This window comes from Natrix helvetica (genome assembly GCF_964273705.1).
Source record: "Natrix helvetica genome assembly, chromosome: Z".
NCBI lineage: Eukaryota > Metazoa > Chordata > Lepidosauria > Squamata > Natricidae > Natrix > Natrix helvetica.
Window position 1 is genome coordinate 81,626,318 of NC_138554.1, and position 20,310 is coordinate 81,646,627.

The 20,310-nt window shown below is 38.9% G+C and overlaps 1 protein-coding gene across 3 annotated transcripts in view; it reads left to right on the forward strand.

Moving 5' to 3' along the window:
• GLB1 (galactosidase beta 1) overlaps nucleotides 1–20,310 on the forward strand; it is a 187,334-nt gene that overhangs the window by 155,438 nt on the left and 11,586 nt on the right. For 2 of the 3 annotated variants that reach the window (XM_081969808.1, XM_081969809.1), the window contains exons 13-15: nucleotides 1,983–2,090; nucleotides 5,013–5,144; nucleotides 7,836–8,060. In XM_081969808.1, the coding sequence (XP_081825934.1) occupies nucleotides 1,983–2,090; nucleotides 5,013–5,144; nucleotides 7,836–8,060 (465 nt within the window). The remainder of the gene's footprint in view (nucleotides 1–1,982; nucleotides 2,091–5,012; nucleotides 5,145–7,835; nucleotides 8,061–20,310) is intronic. The other variant, XM_081969810.1, reaches the window with a different exon arrangement.

Genomic DNA, 20,310 nt, shown 5'->3' on the forward strand with positions numbered 1-20,310 from the left:
GGTGGCCAACCAGCCTTTCTGGTCCCTGCTCTGAGTCTGAACCCTGCACAGGGTCTTCCACATCGTCCAGGGCAGACTCATATGGTTCCTCGCTGAGTCCATCAGCAGCTCAACCGGATCCTGCTGGGCCACAACCAACTATCTATCTATCTATCTATCTATCTATCTATCTATCTATCTATCTATCTATCTATCTATCTATATCTATATCTATATCTATCTATCTATCTATCTATCTATCTATCTATCTATCATCTATCTATCTATCTATCTATCTATCTATATATATATATATATATATATATATATATATATATGCTGGTCTTGTTCTATTTGACCAAAACACCAGCCTGAGGATGGCGAGTGAGACCTCGCCGAAACGTTGCCAAGACAATCTCAATTTTACACGGGAAAAGACCCAAATTACAACAAGACCAGCATACCTACACCCGTGAAAATCTACGAAAACACACACACGTGTGTGTGTGTGTGTGTGTGTGTATGTATGTGTGTGTATGTATATATATATATATATATGAATATATATATGTACCCTAACCTTAACTCCTGGTATGCCCAAATATGGGAGGGAGCATACTAGTCTCCCTTTATTTATTTAGCAGCACAAATGCAACACAAATGTAACAAAGGCAACATAAAAAAATGGCTTTCTGCCTGGATGGCTCCTAATGTGAGCTGAAAGACAGAAAAGGGAAGCAGTATGCTCCCTCCCATATTTGGGCATACCAGGGGTTGTGACACAATACATACCTATTTCCCTGGCTTAGCTGATAAAGGAGGAGAGCCTGTGGCTTAGTGGCTAATACAACTGCCTGATATGTAATACAGCCCAGGTTCGATTCCAAGTAAGGGTAAGGCTAGCTGATGCGAGCTAAATAGCTTGAAATAGATCTATACTAGTCTCCCTTTATTTATCAGCACAAATGCAACCCACACACATGCACACACATATATATTTGTTTTTGTAGATTTTCACAATCTTACATGGGAAAAGACCCGAATACAACAAGACCAGCATATATATATTTATCTGTAAAGAATAAGTAACAAGTTAGGTTAGGGACCACCTTATTAATAGAAATTATATCAGAATTTGAGGACTATTGAAAACACTAGCCAGTTAATTTCTATGGAGATTCTCAGTCATCCAGAAAAACCAGGAAGTCCAGTTGTCTCTTGAAAAAGCACCTTTGGAATACCTAGTCAATTATTTGTAGACCATTAGTAAACAATTTCATTCTAAGTCTCCTTCAACAATGTCCCCTAGCCCTATGCCTACTGAGTGGTAACAGATTTAGTCCTACTTTTATTTAAACATGCTGATTGTTGAACCTGTTTGTGTTGACTGCAATACCAAACTTAAGGATGCTTGATTTGACTCTTTTCCTCTTCTGTCACTTTCTTATACTTCATGCCATCCTCTATCACAATTAACAAATATTTTCCAAATGATGGAAAATGTACACTAGTTCAATGTACATTAGTTCAATTCAGAGGTATGCTGATAATAACTATAAATCCATGTCTTTCCACACTCTTAATTTCAAACAAACAAATTATTACATGTTTTTATATTGCATAATGATTTTCCAAACTTTTCTCAACAGTTCTTGTCCAACTAACTTATTTGTTTGTAATACTTACAAGAGAATTACCAATGTAGGTACACAGCATCCAAAGTCCCATTTCCCATTTCCTCCACCATTCCTTGCTAAATATGTGAAGATAATGGTGATTCTTAAATAGCAAATACTTGATTTAGTTTTAAAACTTGAAACCTGTATATTATAATTTTTCTGTAGAGTGTCTGTAAAAAAATAAATTTAGTTTGAGCCCCTTTTGTGCTTTCCAATTGCAATTGTGAGATGGCTATATAAATTGATATAAATGTAGCTACATTATAAAAATGCAATGCTTGCTTAAAATAATTTTCAGTATTTGTCTTTATTTTGTTCTTCAAGTATTTTGGATACGCATTATACAGAACAAAGTTACCAAGAAACTGTAGTAAGGAAATTCTTTCTTCATTTGATGGCATTCGTGATCGGGCCTACATCTCTGTGGATGGGGTAAAGCACCATATCACAACTGCTTTCTTGTGGTTATAGCTATGATTACATCTATTGTCTGTCTGTCTGTCTGTCTGTCTGTCTGTCTGTCTGTCTGTCTGTCTGTCTGTCTGTCTATCTATCTATCTATCTATCTATCTATCTATCTATCTATCTATCTATCTATCTATCTATCTAGAATTCTTTATTGGCCAAGTGTGATTGGACACCCAAGGAATTTGTCTTTGGTGCATATGCTTTCAGTGTACATAAAAAGACAAGATACATTTATCAAGAATCATAAGGTACAGCACTTAAGTCATAGGGTACAAATAAGCAATCAGGAAACAATCAATATAAATCGTAAGGATACAAGCAACAAAGTTACAGTCCTGCAGTCATAAAAGGGAAGAGATGGGTGATAGGAATGATGAGAAGATTAATAGTAATAGTAATGCAGCCTTAGTGAATGGTGCATAGTGAATTCCCTCATAGTGGTGAGGGAATTATTTGTTTAGCAGAGTGTCTTGGTGTGCAGTGCTCTATAGCATCGTTTTGAGGGTAGGAGTTGAAACAATTTATGTCCAGGATGTGAGGGGTCCGTAAATATTTTCACAGCCCTCTTTTTGATTTATGCAGTGTACAGGTCCTCAATGGAAGGCAGGTTGGCAGTAATTGTTTTTTCTGCAGTTCTGATTTTCCTCTGAAGTCTGTGTCTGTCTTGTTGGGTTGCAGAACCAAACCAGATAGTTATATAGATGCAGATGAAAGACTCAGTAATTCCTCTGTAGAACTGTATCAGCTGCTCCTTGAGCAGTTTGAACTTCCTGAGTTGGCGCTGAAAGAACATTCTTTGTTGTGTTTTTTTAATGACGTTTTTGATGTTAGGTTTCCATTTTAGGTCTTGAGATATGATGGAACCTAGAAATTTGAAGGTCTGTTGATACTGTGTTGTCTAGTATTGTAAGAGCTGGTAGTATGGTAGGGTTTCTCCTAAAATCTACCATCATTTCTATGGTTTTGAGTGTGATCAGTTCCAGATTGTTCTGGTCGTACCACAAGGCTAGTTGTTCAACCTCCCATCTGTATGCAGTTTCATTGTTGTCTCAAATGAGACCAATCACTGTTGTATCATTGCAAACTTCAGTAGTTTAACAGATGGATCATTTGAGATGCATTGATTGGTATAGAGAGAGAAGAGAAGTGGAGAGAGCACACAGCCCTGGGGGCTCCTGTGCTAATTGTACAGGTATTTGATGTTATTTTGCCTAACTTCACCTGCTGTTTCATGTCTGTTAGGAATCTTGTGATCCACTCACAAGTGTGTTCAGGTACCACTAGCTGATTTAGTTTAGTTAGAAGAATGTCCGGTATGATGGTATTGAATGCTGAGCTAAAGTCTACAGTCTGTCTGTCTGTCTGTCTGTCTGTCTTCTGTCTGTCTGTCTATCTTCTATCTATTTATTATTCTCTGAGGGATTATCCTGTCTCCTGTATGTAATGTAATAATAATTATACAAAAAGAATGCCAAGTAAGTACTGTCTTCTAAGTAAGATCAGTTCTGTGATGCATGGTAAAGACTGTTTATTTCTTGATATGGTCACTGATGAATAAATTTGCTTATATTGTTATTCATACATATAGTTTGCTAACGATGTTTACACTGTTCTTAACTTCATTTTGCTATATTAGGCAAAGTCCAGGTTTCAGAGGCTGCTTTTTCATTTTATCTAGTGTAGTCTCCTTGTAGAAATGTATTAAAATAGTTTCTTAGAAATATGCCAATACTGTGGATTAGTATAAATTCAGATGGATGGGTCTTAAGAGTCTACTGTCACAATAATTTCTGTTTACTTTTTATTGCTAAGGATCCTAGATTTATAACTGTAAAATGCTAATGTTAGGGTATTAAGGTATTCCTTCTCTGCAGATTTAGGGCACCTATGGAAAATAATGTCTGAGGTCCAGAGATGGGTTGCTATCGGTTCGTACTGGTTCAGGTAGTGGAAATTGTGACTGGGTAACTAAACCAGTAGGGATGGCAGGCTCGCCACACCCCCAAACCAGTTCCCCGGTTGCCGTGGCATGTTTTTTTGACATTTTTAATGTTCTGCGCATGCACAGACCTATTTACAGGCAACTGCACACACACACAGAGTGAACCAGTAGTAATGCCGGCAGAAACACACCCCTGCTGAGGTCACATAGCCATGACAATATATTGTACTTATAAAATAAATGGCAGTAAACTTAAATTGTTTACTTATCCATATTATAGGCAGTGATGGCGAACCTTTTTGAGACCGAGTGCCCAAATTGCAACCAAAAACCCACATAATGGCAATTTAACCTCAATAATGAGATTTTAGTTTAGAAAAAACAACTCGTACGTGATTAATATCTTTTCTCTGAAAAAAAACCCCACAATAACATGCTTACAGAGTATAGGATGCACCTTTTCCTCCCTAAAAGAGCGTGGAAATGCTGGTGCAACTTATACACTGAATTCAGCAATTTTTGCCTCCCGAAACCCTGCCCCCACATCCCATTTTTCTGAAAAATGGGTGAAAAACAGGCCGTTTTTCACCAAAACGGGGGTGTTTTTGCCTTCCCCCACCCCCCAGAAACACTCTACAGGCTTCAGCAGGGCTGGGGGAAGGAAAAAATGCCCCTGTTTTGGTGAAAACAGTTGGAAAACGGGCCATTTTTCACCAAAACAGGGGTGTTTTTGCCTTCCCCCACCCCCCAGAAGCACTCTGAAGGCTTCAGCAGGGCTGGGGGAAAGGAAAAATGCCCCTGTTTTGGTGAAAAATTGGAGCATTTTTGCCTTACCCCCAGAACACGTAAATAGATACCTCTGAAAAAGACACTAGTAGATAATGATATAACTTTTGTACTGTGTCTTGTTTTGGGTTTAACTTTAAAATATATTGTTCATTTAGATTCCACAGGGAATTCTTGAAAGAAGGAAATCCTTGAAATTGAACATAACTGGGAATGCAGGTGCCAATCTGGATTTGTTGATAGAAAATATGGGTCGAGTCAATTATGGACGATACAACAAGGACTTCAAGGTATAGTTTCAATTGTCTTAAATATCCAGTCAAGTATAAATTTGCCAGGTTATTTGAACACAAAGCAACACTTCTAATACTATGGAGTGAATATTATAGAGGTATAGTATTTAGAGGAAGTAGTTTGAGTTTATAGTTTGAGAAGAAAAGAAAAAGTTTTGAGATACTATTGTATCCCTTTAATTAAGAAGAACACTATACTTGAACTAGTAGTCCAAAATCACTGCTGTCTTTGGCGGCTATGTGAGGGTGATTAGAAATATGCATAATAAACAATCTGACCAAGCCTTATATATAATTGGCATTGATCTAATGCAGGCAAGATACAATACAGTGTTTTATGAAGAGGTGTTATCTCAACAGGCACCTTCCTTTGGAAATGTGAACAGTTATTCAGCTCATATAGGACTTGCTAGAGGAGTACAGATCCTCCCTATTATCCTTTGTATTTACATTATCTAAAGTAAATTTGAAAGTATCAGTAGGTATGTTCTTTTTGTTCTAATTGTAATCCGAAGACTTGCGGTTTGTGCTAATCCAGCTTTGATGCTGATTAGTTATGAAGTAATTTTCTCTTTCTAGTTCTTAGTGTCTTTCAACATCAGGGAACAATCTCCCAGTAAGTTTGGCATAAAAGTTTGAATATCATTTATTTTACAATCACAGAAGTTTATTTTCTCCATGTCAATCCTTTTATGGATTGCCTTGAATGGATTTATTTTTCAGAATGTAGTCTGCTGCCAACTCTGACTTTGATGGCAAGGATTTATTATCAGAACTATATGACTTTTATCAGTTGAATTGTGTACGGCTTGATATTTAAATGTTTTATATATGCACCAGTATTATTATTAAGGAAAATATAGAAATGTAAATTAGTCTCTCTCTCTTAAAAACTCTTGCCACTTTTGGAGGCAACCTTGGTATGTTACCACAAACTATAGTTTTAATGAAAAATAGAAAAAACAGAAAAAGATATCTTCATGGGTTTATTTAAGGAACATAGCTTTCATGTGTTCAACTGCTTCACTACAGGATGTGGAAACTTGCAAATTGTATTGTACCATGAAATTTAAAATATAAAGGTGAGATCAAAATCCTAGATTAAATTTATCTTACAAAGAATCTTTTAAAATGGAGCTTTAGAGGAGATGCTAACGTATTGACAGTTTTTGTACTTGAGCTATTTCTGTTAATGTTGTAAGCTACCTTCTAAAGTAACATCTTTGGCTATTTGCATAAATAACTTAGATAGCTTGAGGTTTGGGGAAGTTCTTAGTATATGCAGTAAGATTTTCCCCAATGATTGTATCATTTGACCAAGTCTTAGAGATGAAGTCTTTCTTCAGATAATTCCTTTTCAAATTGTTTGCACTCTTATATGTCAAAAACATGCACCTTGAAGGGCCTCACTCAGCAGTCCAACCATTGCATTTTGTACCAGTTAAGGATTTGGACCACACATTCACAGACCTTCACCTGTAGCAACTTCACAAAGAATGCATAGTAGTTGTCCAATCACAGGGTTACCATTTTGTTAACCACTGTTGTTAGGTTTGTCCAAGTCAGAATATAATTAGTAAACCAGTTGGAATTGATATTACACCCTTCTATTATAAAGATTTGATAATGCCTTTGACTCAAGTAATACATTCACATTACATTTCTGAGAGAGAATATACCATTTCAGATCAAGCTATTCCTCAAATTCCCATTCCCTTGAATGCACCGACCTATAAAATCTCCACTTTATCATGATTCATTTTTTATTAAGCCACATCTATCCCATCATAGCACTGTTCTGACCGTGCTCAGCTTTTTCTGATGCAGATACAGTATTATGAAGTAGATCTGAATGTTATCACTTCAACATGTTAATGACAAGTAGCTTCAAATTCCTAATGAACATCCCTTTCCCAGTGAAATAACATCAGAAAAAATATGCCTTGCAACAATCTAACACTGTTTTCAGATGTCAGAAATATAATCACCCATTATTTTTTGTTAAAACAATTTCCATAAATAGAAATAGAAACCTTGTGCAACATCAACCACAATTGGGTCTCAGATTAAAAAAAGATCCAAATGATATGTGACCAAAATAATCACCTATAGACTTCCACCCCAGTAGATTGTAAGGCTATGACTGTCCCCATCTAAATAAACTGGTTAAAGTGATAAATTAAGTTCCCTTGCAGGAATTCCTGTGCCCACATTATTTTCCATTTTAATAAATTTTGTTAAAAAGAATTCTGTAAGAATTGTGTAATATAAAAAAGGGACACCTTAAATGAATCAGTTGCTTAAAGTTATGCAACTTTGAATAGAAACCATATTGGACCATATTAAACACTGAGAGATGAAACAAGATCAATACAATACCACTCCCTCTATCACATATGTCATTTATCAAAGCAGCGTAGAAATCCATTTGGAAAATATCAATAGAATCTATGTTTCTCCAGAGCTCCCCTACTATTTTCATGGGATGACCTGCATTAAATTATTCGAGTCTATGTAGTCACTAGACTGAGGGCTTCCAAATAAAGCTGTAAGAGGGCAAAAAACCTAGGCAGAAGGAGACAAGCAGACAGACAGGCAGGCAGACAGAGGAAGGAGGAGGGAGGGAGAGAGGGAATTGTAAAGCAGTAAACCACTTCTTTGACATATTTATAATACATTTATTTTCAGGGTCTGATTGTGAATTTAACTCTTGCTCAAGATATCCTGTTTGACTGGGAAATATATCCCCTGGACATTGACAGAGCAGTGCAAGGAGGTTTCAATCATATGATATCTGGAAAAAATGTATCAACGTATGAAGGACCGAGTGTTTATACTGGCAATTTTTCCATTCCTAGTGAAATTCCAGATTTGCCTCAGGACACCTATCTCAAATTTCCAGGTTGGACAAAGGTACAATTTCTTTATTCATAAAAAAATCATGCACAACTTCAAAATTCATAACAGACTTCAAGTATTTCTCATCAACCTCATTTGTAGGTAAAGTGTAAAGCAGCTTAATTGGAGTATATTGACAGTATTGGGATTGTTAATTTCCAGTGCTAGGATTGAACAGCTGCTTAATAATAGAAATATTTAGTAGGTCAGCCACAAGGATTGATAAAGTTGGCAATATACAACAAAGCAATTATCTTCGGGCTATTATAATCATATAAAAGTAAAGTATTAGACATTTCAATTATATGCTGTCCAATATCTATCTCTTGCAACTGATGGACTTACAGCAGTTGATGCCTACTGACTGAATTGTGTTAATGTCAGTTAATGGATTCATGGTATTTTTAGAACTGGCCTCATCTGCAGATCAATATTGAAAATCATAATCTGCTTTCCACCCATATGTTCCAGTGCCCAAGACTCATGTGTCCATTTGATACATTAGTATTTAATAGCTCTCATAACATAATGGTTCTTACAAATGTTCACTTGAGAATATCAATGATTAGAATGTACATATTGTGAAAATTTAAAAAGTCATTTGGTCCATCATTTCTAATAATGGCTTTTCTAAGATTGATATTATCAGCATACTTTCTACCTTAACATTTCAGATTTGTATTACATGGGCATCTTCCTTCAAACATCTTTCATTCAGATTTTGTCAATAACATAATTATGGCATTAAGCATTGTTAAGCAACATCCTTCTAGGCAATTAAGAATGTTAAACGATTCTGTGACATGAATATAGGCAGTGTTATTCTCAGGATGGTTTCTCAGGATTCCATTCTGGTACCAATTCTGATAAACATGTATATGCCATTGGTGGTGTCCTTGGGAAGCATTTCTTATGATATCTGAACTAATTTTCTGAATTATTTCAATCAACAGAAAACCTTTTACCCCAGCGGAAAAGTTAATTTCTTTTCAATTGAATCTATGCTTTTGTATCCTTGTTCTTCATGTATTCTAGTTTTAGCCCACTTGTGAGATTTTTTGTGTATAATAAAAAGTGGCTGCGTAACGTAACATAACATAAGCCCTTTGTCAGATTATGTTTAGACCATGTGAAATTCATATTCATTCTCCAAAGTTGGTGGAGACAGCAGCCATGCATGGGTTAACTCTGTCAGTATCCAATAGGATTGAGTCTACAAAGTAATGTCATAGCACCTGAGATGTCTCCTCCCATTCTTTAGACTCAGTCGATCTTGGATTGGCTGTGCTAACTGCTCTCTCTCACAACTTTTATCCAAATTCCTAAATTAAATTTCCTTTTTCTTCTAAAAAATGTTCCTACAACTTTCCCTGTCCAGGTCACACAATCAGCCTCTTCAGGATCTCCAGACCACCACACTGGTGCTCCGGACCACTATACTGGTGCCAATTAGTTCCCACCTTCTGGTTGGTGCACCTGGGAGCCCTAATAGATTCTGTTCAGGGGAAGGTCTTCCTGTCTGTAGAGCGTCAGATCAGTCTCCGGGATCTGGCCAACGAAGTGAGGAGCAAGCAACAGGTTCCGCTGATCCAACTGTCCCAGTTGCTAGGGAAGATGGTCTTGTGCTTCTCCATCATCTTCACAGTTGCTGACTCCAGTGGTTCCTGTTGCCGTTCCAGAAGACCAACAGCAGCTGCTTTTTTTGGTGAAGGTCAGATTGACTCCTGAGATGAACCAATCTCTAGAGTGCTGGGTCTCCCCGGCCATCTCCCAGGGGTCCCTCTTCAGAGAGTCCCAGTGTCTTGTTGTCATGACAGATGCCAGTTTCACCGGGTGGGGCACTCACTTAGACTCTCAGGTGGCCTACAGCTCTGACCTAGCCCACAGCATGAATTGGCTGGAGTTGAGGGCAATCCACCTGGCCCTCCTCCACTTTCGGTCATCAGTATGCAACTCCCACGTACTGATTCTCACAGACAACACGATGGCCAAGACGCATGTCAACTGCCGGGGGGGGACGAGGGCCATCTCACTTATGGACTCGGCTTTTCACCTAGGGATCTGGGCAAAAACCAACCTGCTATCTCTATGCACGGAACATATCTCAGGCACCGACAACAAACAGGTGGACTGGTTAAGTTGCACAATGATCGACCCAGTGGAATGGAGCCTGAACCATTGCATCTTCAGACAGTTGACCACGCGATACAGGATTCCAGTTTTGGATCTCTTCGCAACACGATCAAACAAACAACTTCCCAGATACTTCGCTCGATACACAACACCAGGAGCGGAAGGGACGGATGTCTTAAGGTGCAGATGGCCCTCAGGGCTTCTGTACACCTTCCCTCCCTTCCCCCTAATACAGAGAGTGATACGCAAGATGCTAGAGGAGGAGGAGGAGCTCATCCTCATCGCTCCCCATTGGCCGCGCCGCCCAATGGTAAATGGACCTAGTCAATCTATCGGTGAGTCCATCATGGCACCTCCCCATGCTCGAATCTCTTCTTCAACAAGGGTCCATTCATCACCCCGACCTCCAATGGCTTTTCTAACCGCCTGGAGACTGAGCAGGCGGCCTTGATATTGGCTAATCTCTCTGATAAAGTAACCAGGACAATTCAGGTGTCTACTAATAGAATTTACGAAGGCTCTTGGCAAACGTTTACTGCATGGTGCCATCCTTGAGATATTGTTTCTCTCGAAGCTTCGGTAGCCAACATCTTAGAATTCTTGCAACAGGGCCTTGACAAAGGACTTTCTCCTAAGGTGGCAGGTTGTGGCCTTCTCTTGAGTCCTCTCTCTGCATCATTCCGAACCGCTCTCTTTGTCCGATGATTCCTCAGGGGCGCTTCCAACCTCAGCCCTCCGGTCACCCATAGATTCCCTATGTGGGACCTTGCCAAAGTCCTCGACTTCCTCACCGAACCACCATTTGACTCTTTGAGGTCTCCCTCATTACAACACCTCACGCTGAAGGCAGTCTTTCTAGTCGCCATCACATCGGCAAGGCGAGTCTTGGAATTGGCGGCACTATCCATCAGATCTGATCTGTGTGTGTTCCATCTGGACAGAGTCGTCCATCGGCTCGACCCCACCTTCATCCCTAAAGTTAATTCGGCCTTCCATAGATCTCAAGCTAACTTTTGCCCCAATCCCACACACAGGCTTGAACGAAAGTGGCACACGCTAGATGTGCGATGTGCCCTCAAAGACTACATCAGCAGGACGGCTGACTTCAGATGTACGGAGGCCATTTTCGTCTCTTTTCACTCCAACAACAAGGGACTCATCTTTGATTATAGGGTGCTGGATCAGGTCTTCCATCTCGAAAGCATATCAGGCTCATCACCTTACTCCAACATCTAACATCACAGCACATTCAACATGCAGCGCGGCATCTTCAGCGGCATGTACTATGCAAGCCTCGGTAGAAGAAATTTGCAGGGCGGCCACCTGGACTACGCTAACTCCGTTTATTCGCTACTACAGGGTGGATAAATATGCATCGGCTAATGTGGCTTTCGGAAGGCAGGTGCTTCCCTCATCAGACATCTAGGCCATGCGCAATCCCACCGTGGAAAGCTTTGGTACATCCCATACATGGCTGCTGTCTCCACCAACTTTGGAGAATGGGCGTTGGTTACTTACCTGATATGCCCCTTCTCTGGGCAGGTGGAGACAGCAGCCAGCCCCATCCTGGTCTCTGTGTGCGCCTAGGTCGCAGAGGGACAGTAGAGAAGGACACTAGAGAGATGATCAGTTGAGAGCAATCTAATAGAGCACAGCAGTCTACTTATCAACTTGGTCAAAAGCGGGAGGAAACACCTCAGGTACTATGATGTCACTTTGTAGACTCAGTCCTATTGGATACTGACAGAGTTAACCCATGCATGGCTGCTGTTTCCACCTGCCCAGAGAAGCGGGGTATCAGGTAGGTAACCAACGCCCATTCATATATGTATGTATGTATGTATGTGTGTGTATATATATATATGTTTTTTTATTTTTTCATTTTCATAACATATAGCCACATGTATACTATTGCATAACTTACTATATTATTAACTGTTATTTTCTGCAGGAATAGATGTTCTCTACCTCCCCCCCTCCAACTCTCTCTGCTGTTTTATGCACCCTTGGATCTATTGAACCTTCCTTCTCCTCCCCCCTCCGCCTCACCACCAAATCCAAGCCCCCCAACTCTTTTCTTAAAAGCAAGCCCGCAGGGGCTCAGTATCTTCTCTGTTGTGTTTCTCATTTTCTCTCTGTTTCTCTTTCTTCCCCGTCTCTTTTTCTCCCTTGTTTCTGCCCCCCTTTCCTTGCTCCTCCTTTTCCTCTGTGCAGTTCCTTCCAGTTCTTCACACTGAGCCATGGGGGGGGGGCGCAGAGAAAGAGAGATGGATTGGGGAACTTCAGCCAAGCGTGCCAGGGAGCAAAGAGACAGGGCATCCCGTTTCACAGCCACAGCAGCTGCAAATGTTTCAGCATGTCTTTTTATTTGCTCGCCCTTGGAGAGTTCCCCCCCCTCTTTTCGTCTCCTTTCCTGACTTGGCAGGCACCTGCAGCTGCGGGCTGTGAAGAAGGAGCACCATGCCCTATATTGATGGGGGGAAAGGAAGTGGATGGGGGAGAGAAAGAGAGAGAGAGGGAGGAAGGCATTTTGGCAAAATCTTTTACGTCTTTCTCCTTTCATTGGATTTATATTAATTATCCTTTCTCGTTCCCTAAAAAATTCCTTCCTTCCACCCTCTCAGGAGAAACTGCTGTAGAGAAGCAAGAGTGGCCAAGAGTAGGAGACAAAAAGTTCTAGACTCTGACCTAAAGACTCCAGAGGGAGAAAAATGACCCAATGTACAAACTGGAAGTCCGTTCCTGAACTTCTAGTTTGCACTTTGGGATTTTTGCCCTCTGGAGGCTTCAGGGAAGCTTCTGGAAGGTGAAAAACAGCCAGAAATGAAGGCCAAAATCTGCATGCGCGCTGCAGCTGACAGGGCAACGCCTCATGTGCCCTAAGAAATGGCTCCACGTGCCACCTATGGACGCTTGCCATAGGTTCGCCATCACGCTTATGGGTTATAAGATATCCAGGAAAAGAGAAAGAAAAACAAAGAAGGGTTATTCATCACTTCCACAGTTCTTCAGTTATATGTCCTCTTTGCCCAGTAGATATCCTCCTTGCTCCTTACTTTTCTTCTCATAGTGATTTATATGTCAGTGCAAGAAGGGGAGATCATTTTATTTTCCCTATTTTAACCCACAGTCCATGAAAGTGACTCAGATTATATCTATCCAAAGTTAACTCTGTCCAAATCTTCTTTTGCAAACTCTAGTCCAGTTCAGTCTCTCCAGTTTTTTTTTTAACCACAACTCCTCTCCCTTTACTCCTTTCTTATTCTTATGGATCTATAACTGCTGCATGTTTTTCCCCACCACTTCCAAGGTGGGGGAGGGAGAAAATACCTCCCCTCCTTTTCACTGAAGTCCCCCTTTCTTCTTAAATCAGCATAGGGAAATTCGCTCACTTTGGTGGAAGTTGTTCCTATCCATTACTTACTTCCACTTTCTCACTGCTTGCTCTGACCAGTTGTCATTGCTTCGGTTTGGCCATTAATGGCTGTCTTCTTCTCCGCCTTCTTTCAAGAAGGATTACTCCTGACTAGCAAAATGGACTGCTGCCCATTTGCGATCAATGGAGAGCCCTTTCTCTCCCATCACCCCTACAGGGCAACTTCGGTTCCAAGGAGCCTCTCAGACAGACAGAAACCGGCTGTGGTTTGTGGAGAACCCACTCGCACACCCATTCATGACGTCTCTCGATGACTCCTCATAATACTATTAGACAGATAAAGCAGAATGCTAATGATAAGCAGTGGTCCCTCTTGGATTACAAATTTCTTCTTCCTATCCTGGGATCATTACTATTATTATTATTACCATTATTATTATTTTCTCTTCTAATTGCATATAAGACATTGTGGATTACAAAAAGAATGGTCTAAAGGGAGGACTGAAGTGAGATTTGATCTGAAAGACATTTACGTCTTTGTCTATATCTATAGCTCAAGCAAGATTGGGGTGCTGGAGGGTTTATACGTGTTAAAAGGTGGTGGATATACTGAGTACAAAAAAATCTGAGGAAAAATGGTTGACCATGACAAGCACTACAAACCTAATAAAGATAGGGATAGTGAGGAAACCTGCCTCCTCCTCCTCCTACGCCACTTTAAGCCCATCCAAACAGAGATCAATAGAAGATATGTTGTGAGGAGGTGGGCTGACATTGCTAGGATACGACATGCAATCTTGGAGCACCAAGATTGCTGTCGATATCTCTGCTGCTGGACGGTCCTTTTGGACCTAAACCGTCCCGTAGAGATGGTGATAGAGAAGGGCACATCCTGTTGATCTCAGGGACATCGCAAAGTCCCTGACTGATCCAGGAGAAGCTCTTTTTCTGGCAACAGAGAAGCAGCCATTAAGCTGCAGGAGGTTGGGACAGCCCCTGAACGGAAGAAAAGCAGGAGAGAGTGTGTGTCAAAATGATAATCTTTTACTATTAGAGAAGAGAACACCCAAAAAGATTTAGAGTAAAATTAAAATTGAAGACAGTAAGCGGCGAATTAAGCCTGAATTAAACTTAGTGTGTTGTCCTTTTTTTAAAAAAATTAATGGATGGAATTTTTACAAATACCTCTTACTTTTTAAATTGGACAGGTTTATTTTTTCCTTCTTTTTCTATTTTTCCTCTTTTTGAATTTCTTTCTTTTCTTTTTTCAATGCTCGGCTGGATTGTTTCTTTTTAAGAATTTTTTTCTTAAGTTTGGAATTCAAAGAGGGGGTAAAAGCAGAGGGAAAAGAAGTAACGCTGCCACCTAGAGGCTGGAGGCTTGGAAACATTGTTTTTTTTCTTATTCCCTTTGAACATCTGACTTATATTTCAAGGTTCCTGATTTTGTTTATCGAAAGGGATATTGGGAAGAGTATGGATTGTTTATGCAAGTGCTCTTCTGGAGTACTATCAATAGCTGGACTGGAGTGAAGAGAAAGCCTTGACTTGAAAGATTATTGTGAACTTGTTTGAAACTTAACAAAAAAGCCTTGGATGTTTTAGTGGCAGTGTTTATAACCTGGAAGAAAGGCACAACATGAAGAAGAAAAAGAACTAACATGATTATGCTAGAAATTCAAAAAGTACAAATAAGTACAGAGGACATTGAAAAGAGAATGGAGAATATAGAACAAAAAACAGAAAAAATAGAGGGAAGAGTTGAGAATATTTACAAAATGATGATGAAATTTGAGGATAGAGTTCAAAAAGTTGAAGAAAAATATGAACAAAGCGATAATTGTTGATATTGACAGCAAATCGAGCATGGTTGGAAATGACAGGAGTGGAATGTTGAAAGGAGAGATTAACGAACTGGAACTCTAACTCAAACCTCAAAATGTGGAAGAAGAAAAGGGAGAAAATCTGGCAGAAACAATGAGAGAAATTCTTGCAGAAGCATCAGTGATAACTAAAGGCAAGCTGATGGAAGGAACAGATGGAGGGTTTAGAGTCTTTACAAGATATGCAATGAACTACAAGGTGCCAAGAGGAGTCCAAATAAGACTTATCAAGAGAACAATTAGAATACAAATACTACAAATGGCAAGAGATATAGGATTGCACTACTAATGGAAAGACACAGGACGATGAAATGAAATGTTATAATAAAAATTAAGTTAAACTTAGCTAAATTTAGAGTATTATGTGTAAAATAAAGTAATAGTTATAGTCAAATAAATGATTAATAATGATAATAATGCATATATATATATATATACACTAGATTGATAATATGAAATTTTACACAAATTGTACGTGTGGACTATGGAGAGGACGCTGAAAAGCTTTGTTATAAAAGATGAACAATTCTATATAGAATAGACTATAAAGATGTAATACTATTGGATGATTTCAGGATGATGTAATGAAATGCCATAATATAAATTTATTTTAAATTTAGAATACTTTCATAAAAAGGATGTAATAATTGCTATAGTCAAATGAATGTTTAATAATTATAATAATTGTATACATATATATTTGATAATATGAGACTTTATGTAAATTGCAAGTGAAGACTATTGTGAGGAAACACAAACGTTTTGTAACCAATCGACACACTGTAAGTAATTGGAGAAGGGTTTTTATACTCTGTGTGTGTTTATGTTTGTTTGTTTTATGTTTGTTTAAAAATAAAAACTTTTAAAAAAATAGAAGATACGTTGCAAAGGGAGAGATCAAATATTTAACGAATTGCAGTCTATGTTCCAATTGCTGCAGAAATCCATGACAAAACACCATGATGAAATGAAGAGAGAAATAGGAAAAGTGAGAAACGATATGGGAGAATTAAAAGAAAAGATACAAAAGATGGATGAAAATTTTGAAAACTTCCAGCAATTGATTACAAAAAATGAACAGAAAATTCAGGAAATAGAAGAGAGGATGGAAAAAAGAAGAAAGAAGAGTAGATGAAATAAACGATAGATTAACCCAGGCAAATAAAGAGTTAGAAACAGTGATATTGCTAGAGACAGAAAAGGCAGCACATTATCAAGACCTACTGGATGCTATGGCATAGTTACTAGCAAAGGCATTAGGGGCAGAGAAAGAAGAGATGTTGGTAGAAATTGATGAAACATACAGAATACATATGAACTACGCAAGGAGACACTATCTACCAAAGGAGTGCACATAAGATTCCTGAAGAAATCGATGATGGACGAAGTGCTTAACAAGACGAGAGATGAGCCAATACAGTGTAAAGGGAAACAATTGGTAGTTCTAAAACAGATCCCAAGAAGAGTTAGAGAGTTGTGGAAGCCGTACCAATTGTTGATTTATAACATTAATTTCAGATGGTTGACTCTGGAAGAAATAATAGCCACATGACATGAAAAGAGACATAGAGTGAACTCACTGAATAAAGCAATGGAGTTTTACAATCAGCATTTTGGTACCAAAGAGGAACTGGGGGAGAGGGAAGCAATAAAAGATAGAGATCAAGGGATGCTTGCTACAGAAGAAAAGAAATTGTAGCAAAAGGAAAGTGAAAAAGAGAAAAGGGACAGAACAGAGAGCAACAGAGTAAGACCCAAAGAACTGAGAGAAATAAGAACAACCAGTAGTATAAGACCCAGATATAGATAGAACAATGCAAGAAGATCTTTACTATCATTAAACATCAATGGATTGAACTCACCCATAAAAGGGAAAAAAAACCTTCAATAAGTTATAAAGATTGAATCTAGACATATCACTACAAGAAATCAATGTAAAAGAAAAAGAAAAACAACTACTGGAGTATTCTAAATTGGGGAAGTTTTGTGTTGTTATCACAACAAAAGAAGAGAGGAGTGGTGTCATTTGTTAAAGAAACAATTCAAGCTAACCAAATATATAATGATGAAGAGGAAAGAATCCTGATTGTGGAAGTAACACTAAATCAAAAGAGGGTACTCCTAGTTGCAATCTATGCACCAAATAATGGACAAAAACAATTTTATAAAAAACTATATAATACTATACGTGATATGGAATGCAATAATCTTTGTCTCCTAGGAGACTTCAATGCAGTAATAGACAAAAAAATGGACTATAAAAGTAATAGAACAAGGAAAGGAGTAAGAAGGACTCTACCTAGAATCTTATTTAGAATGGCAAAAGAGTTAAACATACAAGATGTATGGAGAGAGAGAAACCAGGGGAAAAACCAATGCACATTTTATTCTAACAGACACCAATCCTGGTCCAGAATAGATATGTTATGGATGTTGATGGAATTAAATACTAATGTATATGAGGTGGAAATATATACAGATCTAAGGGCAGATCACAATCAAATGAGAATCAGCTAGAAAGGGCAAAAGAAAAGTACAAGATGGACTCCGAACCAATCAATACTAAATGATATGGAATTTAGGCAGATGTTGGAAAAACAAATGGGATTCTTCTTTAAAGAAAATAGGAAACAAGATACAACATTACAAAACCTATGGGACACAGCAAAAGCATATATGAGGGGATGTTATAATATTTATAGCGAACAAAAATAAAAGGAAGAAGCAACAACAAAGAACTTTAGAAGAAGAATATAGAAGACTTGAAGCACAGTTACAAAAGGAATCACAAAAAATAAATTTAAAACAGCAAATGGAACTAACTAAACACAAATTGAATATCCTTGAAAAAGAAGATCTGGTGCAACATATAAAAAGAATGAAACAAAACTTTTTTAAAAAAGAGGAAAGAACAAAAATGCATAAGTAAATTGCAAGACAAAGATGGAACTTTACATTATCAAATTGAGGAAAAAAAGAATGCTATCCAAGACTTCTGTAGAAGTATAAGACGCTCCAAAATATGAGTCTCACCTAGCTTTTGGGGAGGAAAACAAGAAAAAAAATCTGCCTCTGCCTCCCAGCAATTTGCCTCCTTGCAGCAAACAGCCTGTTTCAGTTTCAGCACAGCCTGATTAGCACAAGCAGTTGATTGTCAGATTGGCCTCCCGGCGATCAGTTGTTTCAGGCTGCAGGGATTGCCATACCCTGTTGCTGACTCTGTGCACCCCATTTTTGGCCTCCGCATCATGTTTTCAGCTTTTGCACTTCCCGGTTTTGGCCTCTGTGCACCCCATTTTCCATCCGTTCCAGGTTGCGGGAATCAGAATGGGCAGAAAATGGGGCTTGCGGAGGCGGCAATAGGCAATGGCAATCCCTGCAGCTGATGATCAGGAAGCCAATCCAATCAACAATCAGCTGCTTGTGCTAATCAAGCTGTGCTGAAACTGAAACAGGCTGTTTGCTGCAAGAAGGCAAATTGCTGGGAGGCAGAGGCCAAAGGGTGGGGGCCAGTGGGTGGGCAGAGCTACATTTGGTGTATAAGACACACCCAAATTTTCACCCTGTTGTAGGGGGGGGGAAGTGCATCTTATACTCCAAAAAGTACAGTATATGATGATAATGAGCAACACCCAGAAGAAAAAATATTACAATACCTGGAAAAAGCTCTCTTGCCTAGGTTCCAGAAGCAATGAAATATATGCTGAACGAGAGGATAACAATGACAGAACTAGCAGCGGTGATTAATTTTTTTAAAAAAATACCTTGCCCAGATGGACTAATGGCAGAAATATATAAAGAGCTACAAGATACTCTGGGCCAACCATTATTAGAGATACTGTGCTTCCCTGAAAATAAGACAGGGTCTTCTTTTCTTTTTCTTTTGACCCCTGAAAAAAGCATTTGGCCTTATTTTGGGGAAAATATATTATTTTTGAGGTGCAGGAGGTAGTGAGCATGGTCACCTCATGGCTGCTGCTGTGTTGCAATATTTTTGGGGAGGTCTTATTTTCAGGGAAACAGGGTATAAAATGCAGTCTTTCCTGAATAGACCACCATCATGGATGGAAACTAACATTACTTTGATACCAAAAGAAGATTCAGACTTAATGCAAATTAAAAACTACAGACCCATATCCTACTAAATGCCAACTATAAAATATTCACCTCAATAATAGCAGAAATACTGAAGAGTTCTTTGAAGGAGTTCATACACTCTGACCAAAATAGCTTTCTACTGAAAAGGCAAATAAGAAATAATATGAGAACGATGTTTGATACATTGGAATACTGCAAAACATATAGTGAAAAGCAATTGGCACAGTTGTTTTTAGATGCCCAAAAGATGTTTGATAATGTGAACTGGCAATTCATATTACATCAATTAAGACATATGGATTTTGGAGATACATTTATAAATATGTTGAAGGTAATATACACAAAGATGAAAGCCAAAGTGATTGTGAATGTGGAGGTGATTGAAAACTTTTCAATTGAAAAAGGTACAAGGAAAGGCTGCCCATTAGCTCCATTGTTACTTATCTTAACACTGGAAGTATTAACTAGAAACCTCAGGCAAGATAAGCAAATCAAAGGAATGGAAACCAAAAGAGAAAAGTACAAATTACAAGCATTTGGAGACGATTTTCAACTTAGAGGTCTCATTAAAATCAGGCCCAAGACTCATAGAGGAATTAGAGGAATATGGAGAGCAGTGGTGGGTTCCAGCTCCCGTTGCAACTGGTATGCTGCAACGGAGCCGGCCATCCACCATGTGCATGCGTGCAGTGCACGTATGCGTACCCACTGCCCACAACGCTCTAGTTGCCCGGCGGAGCGTCGCGGAGGCACTGTACATTCCATGCACATGCGC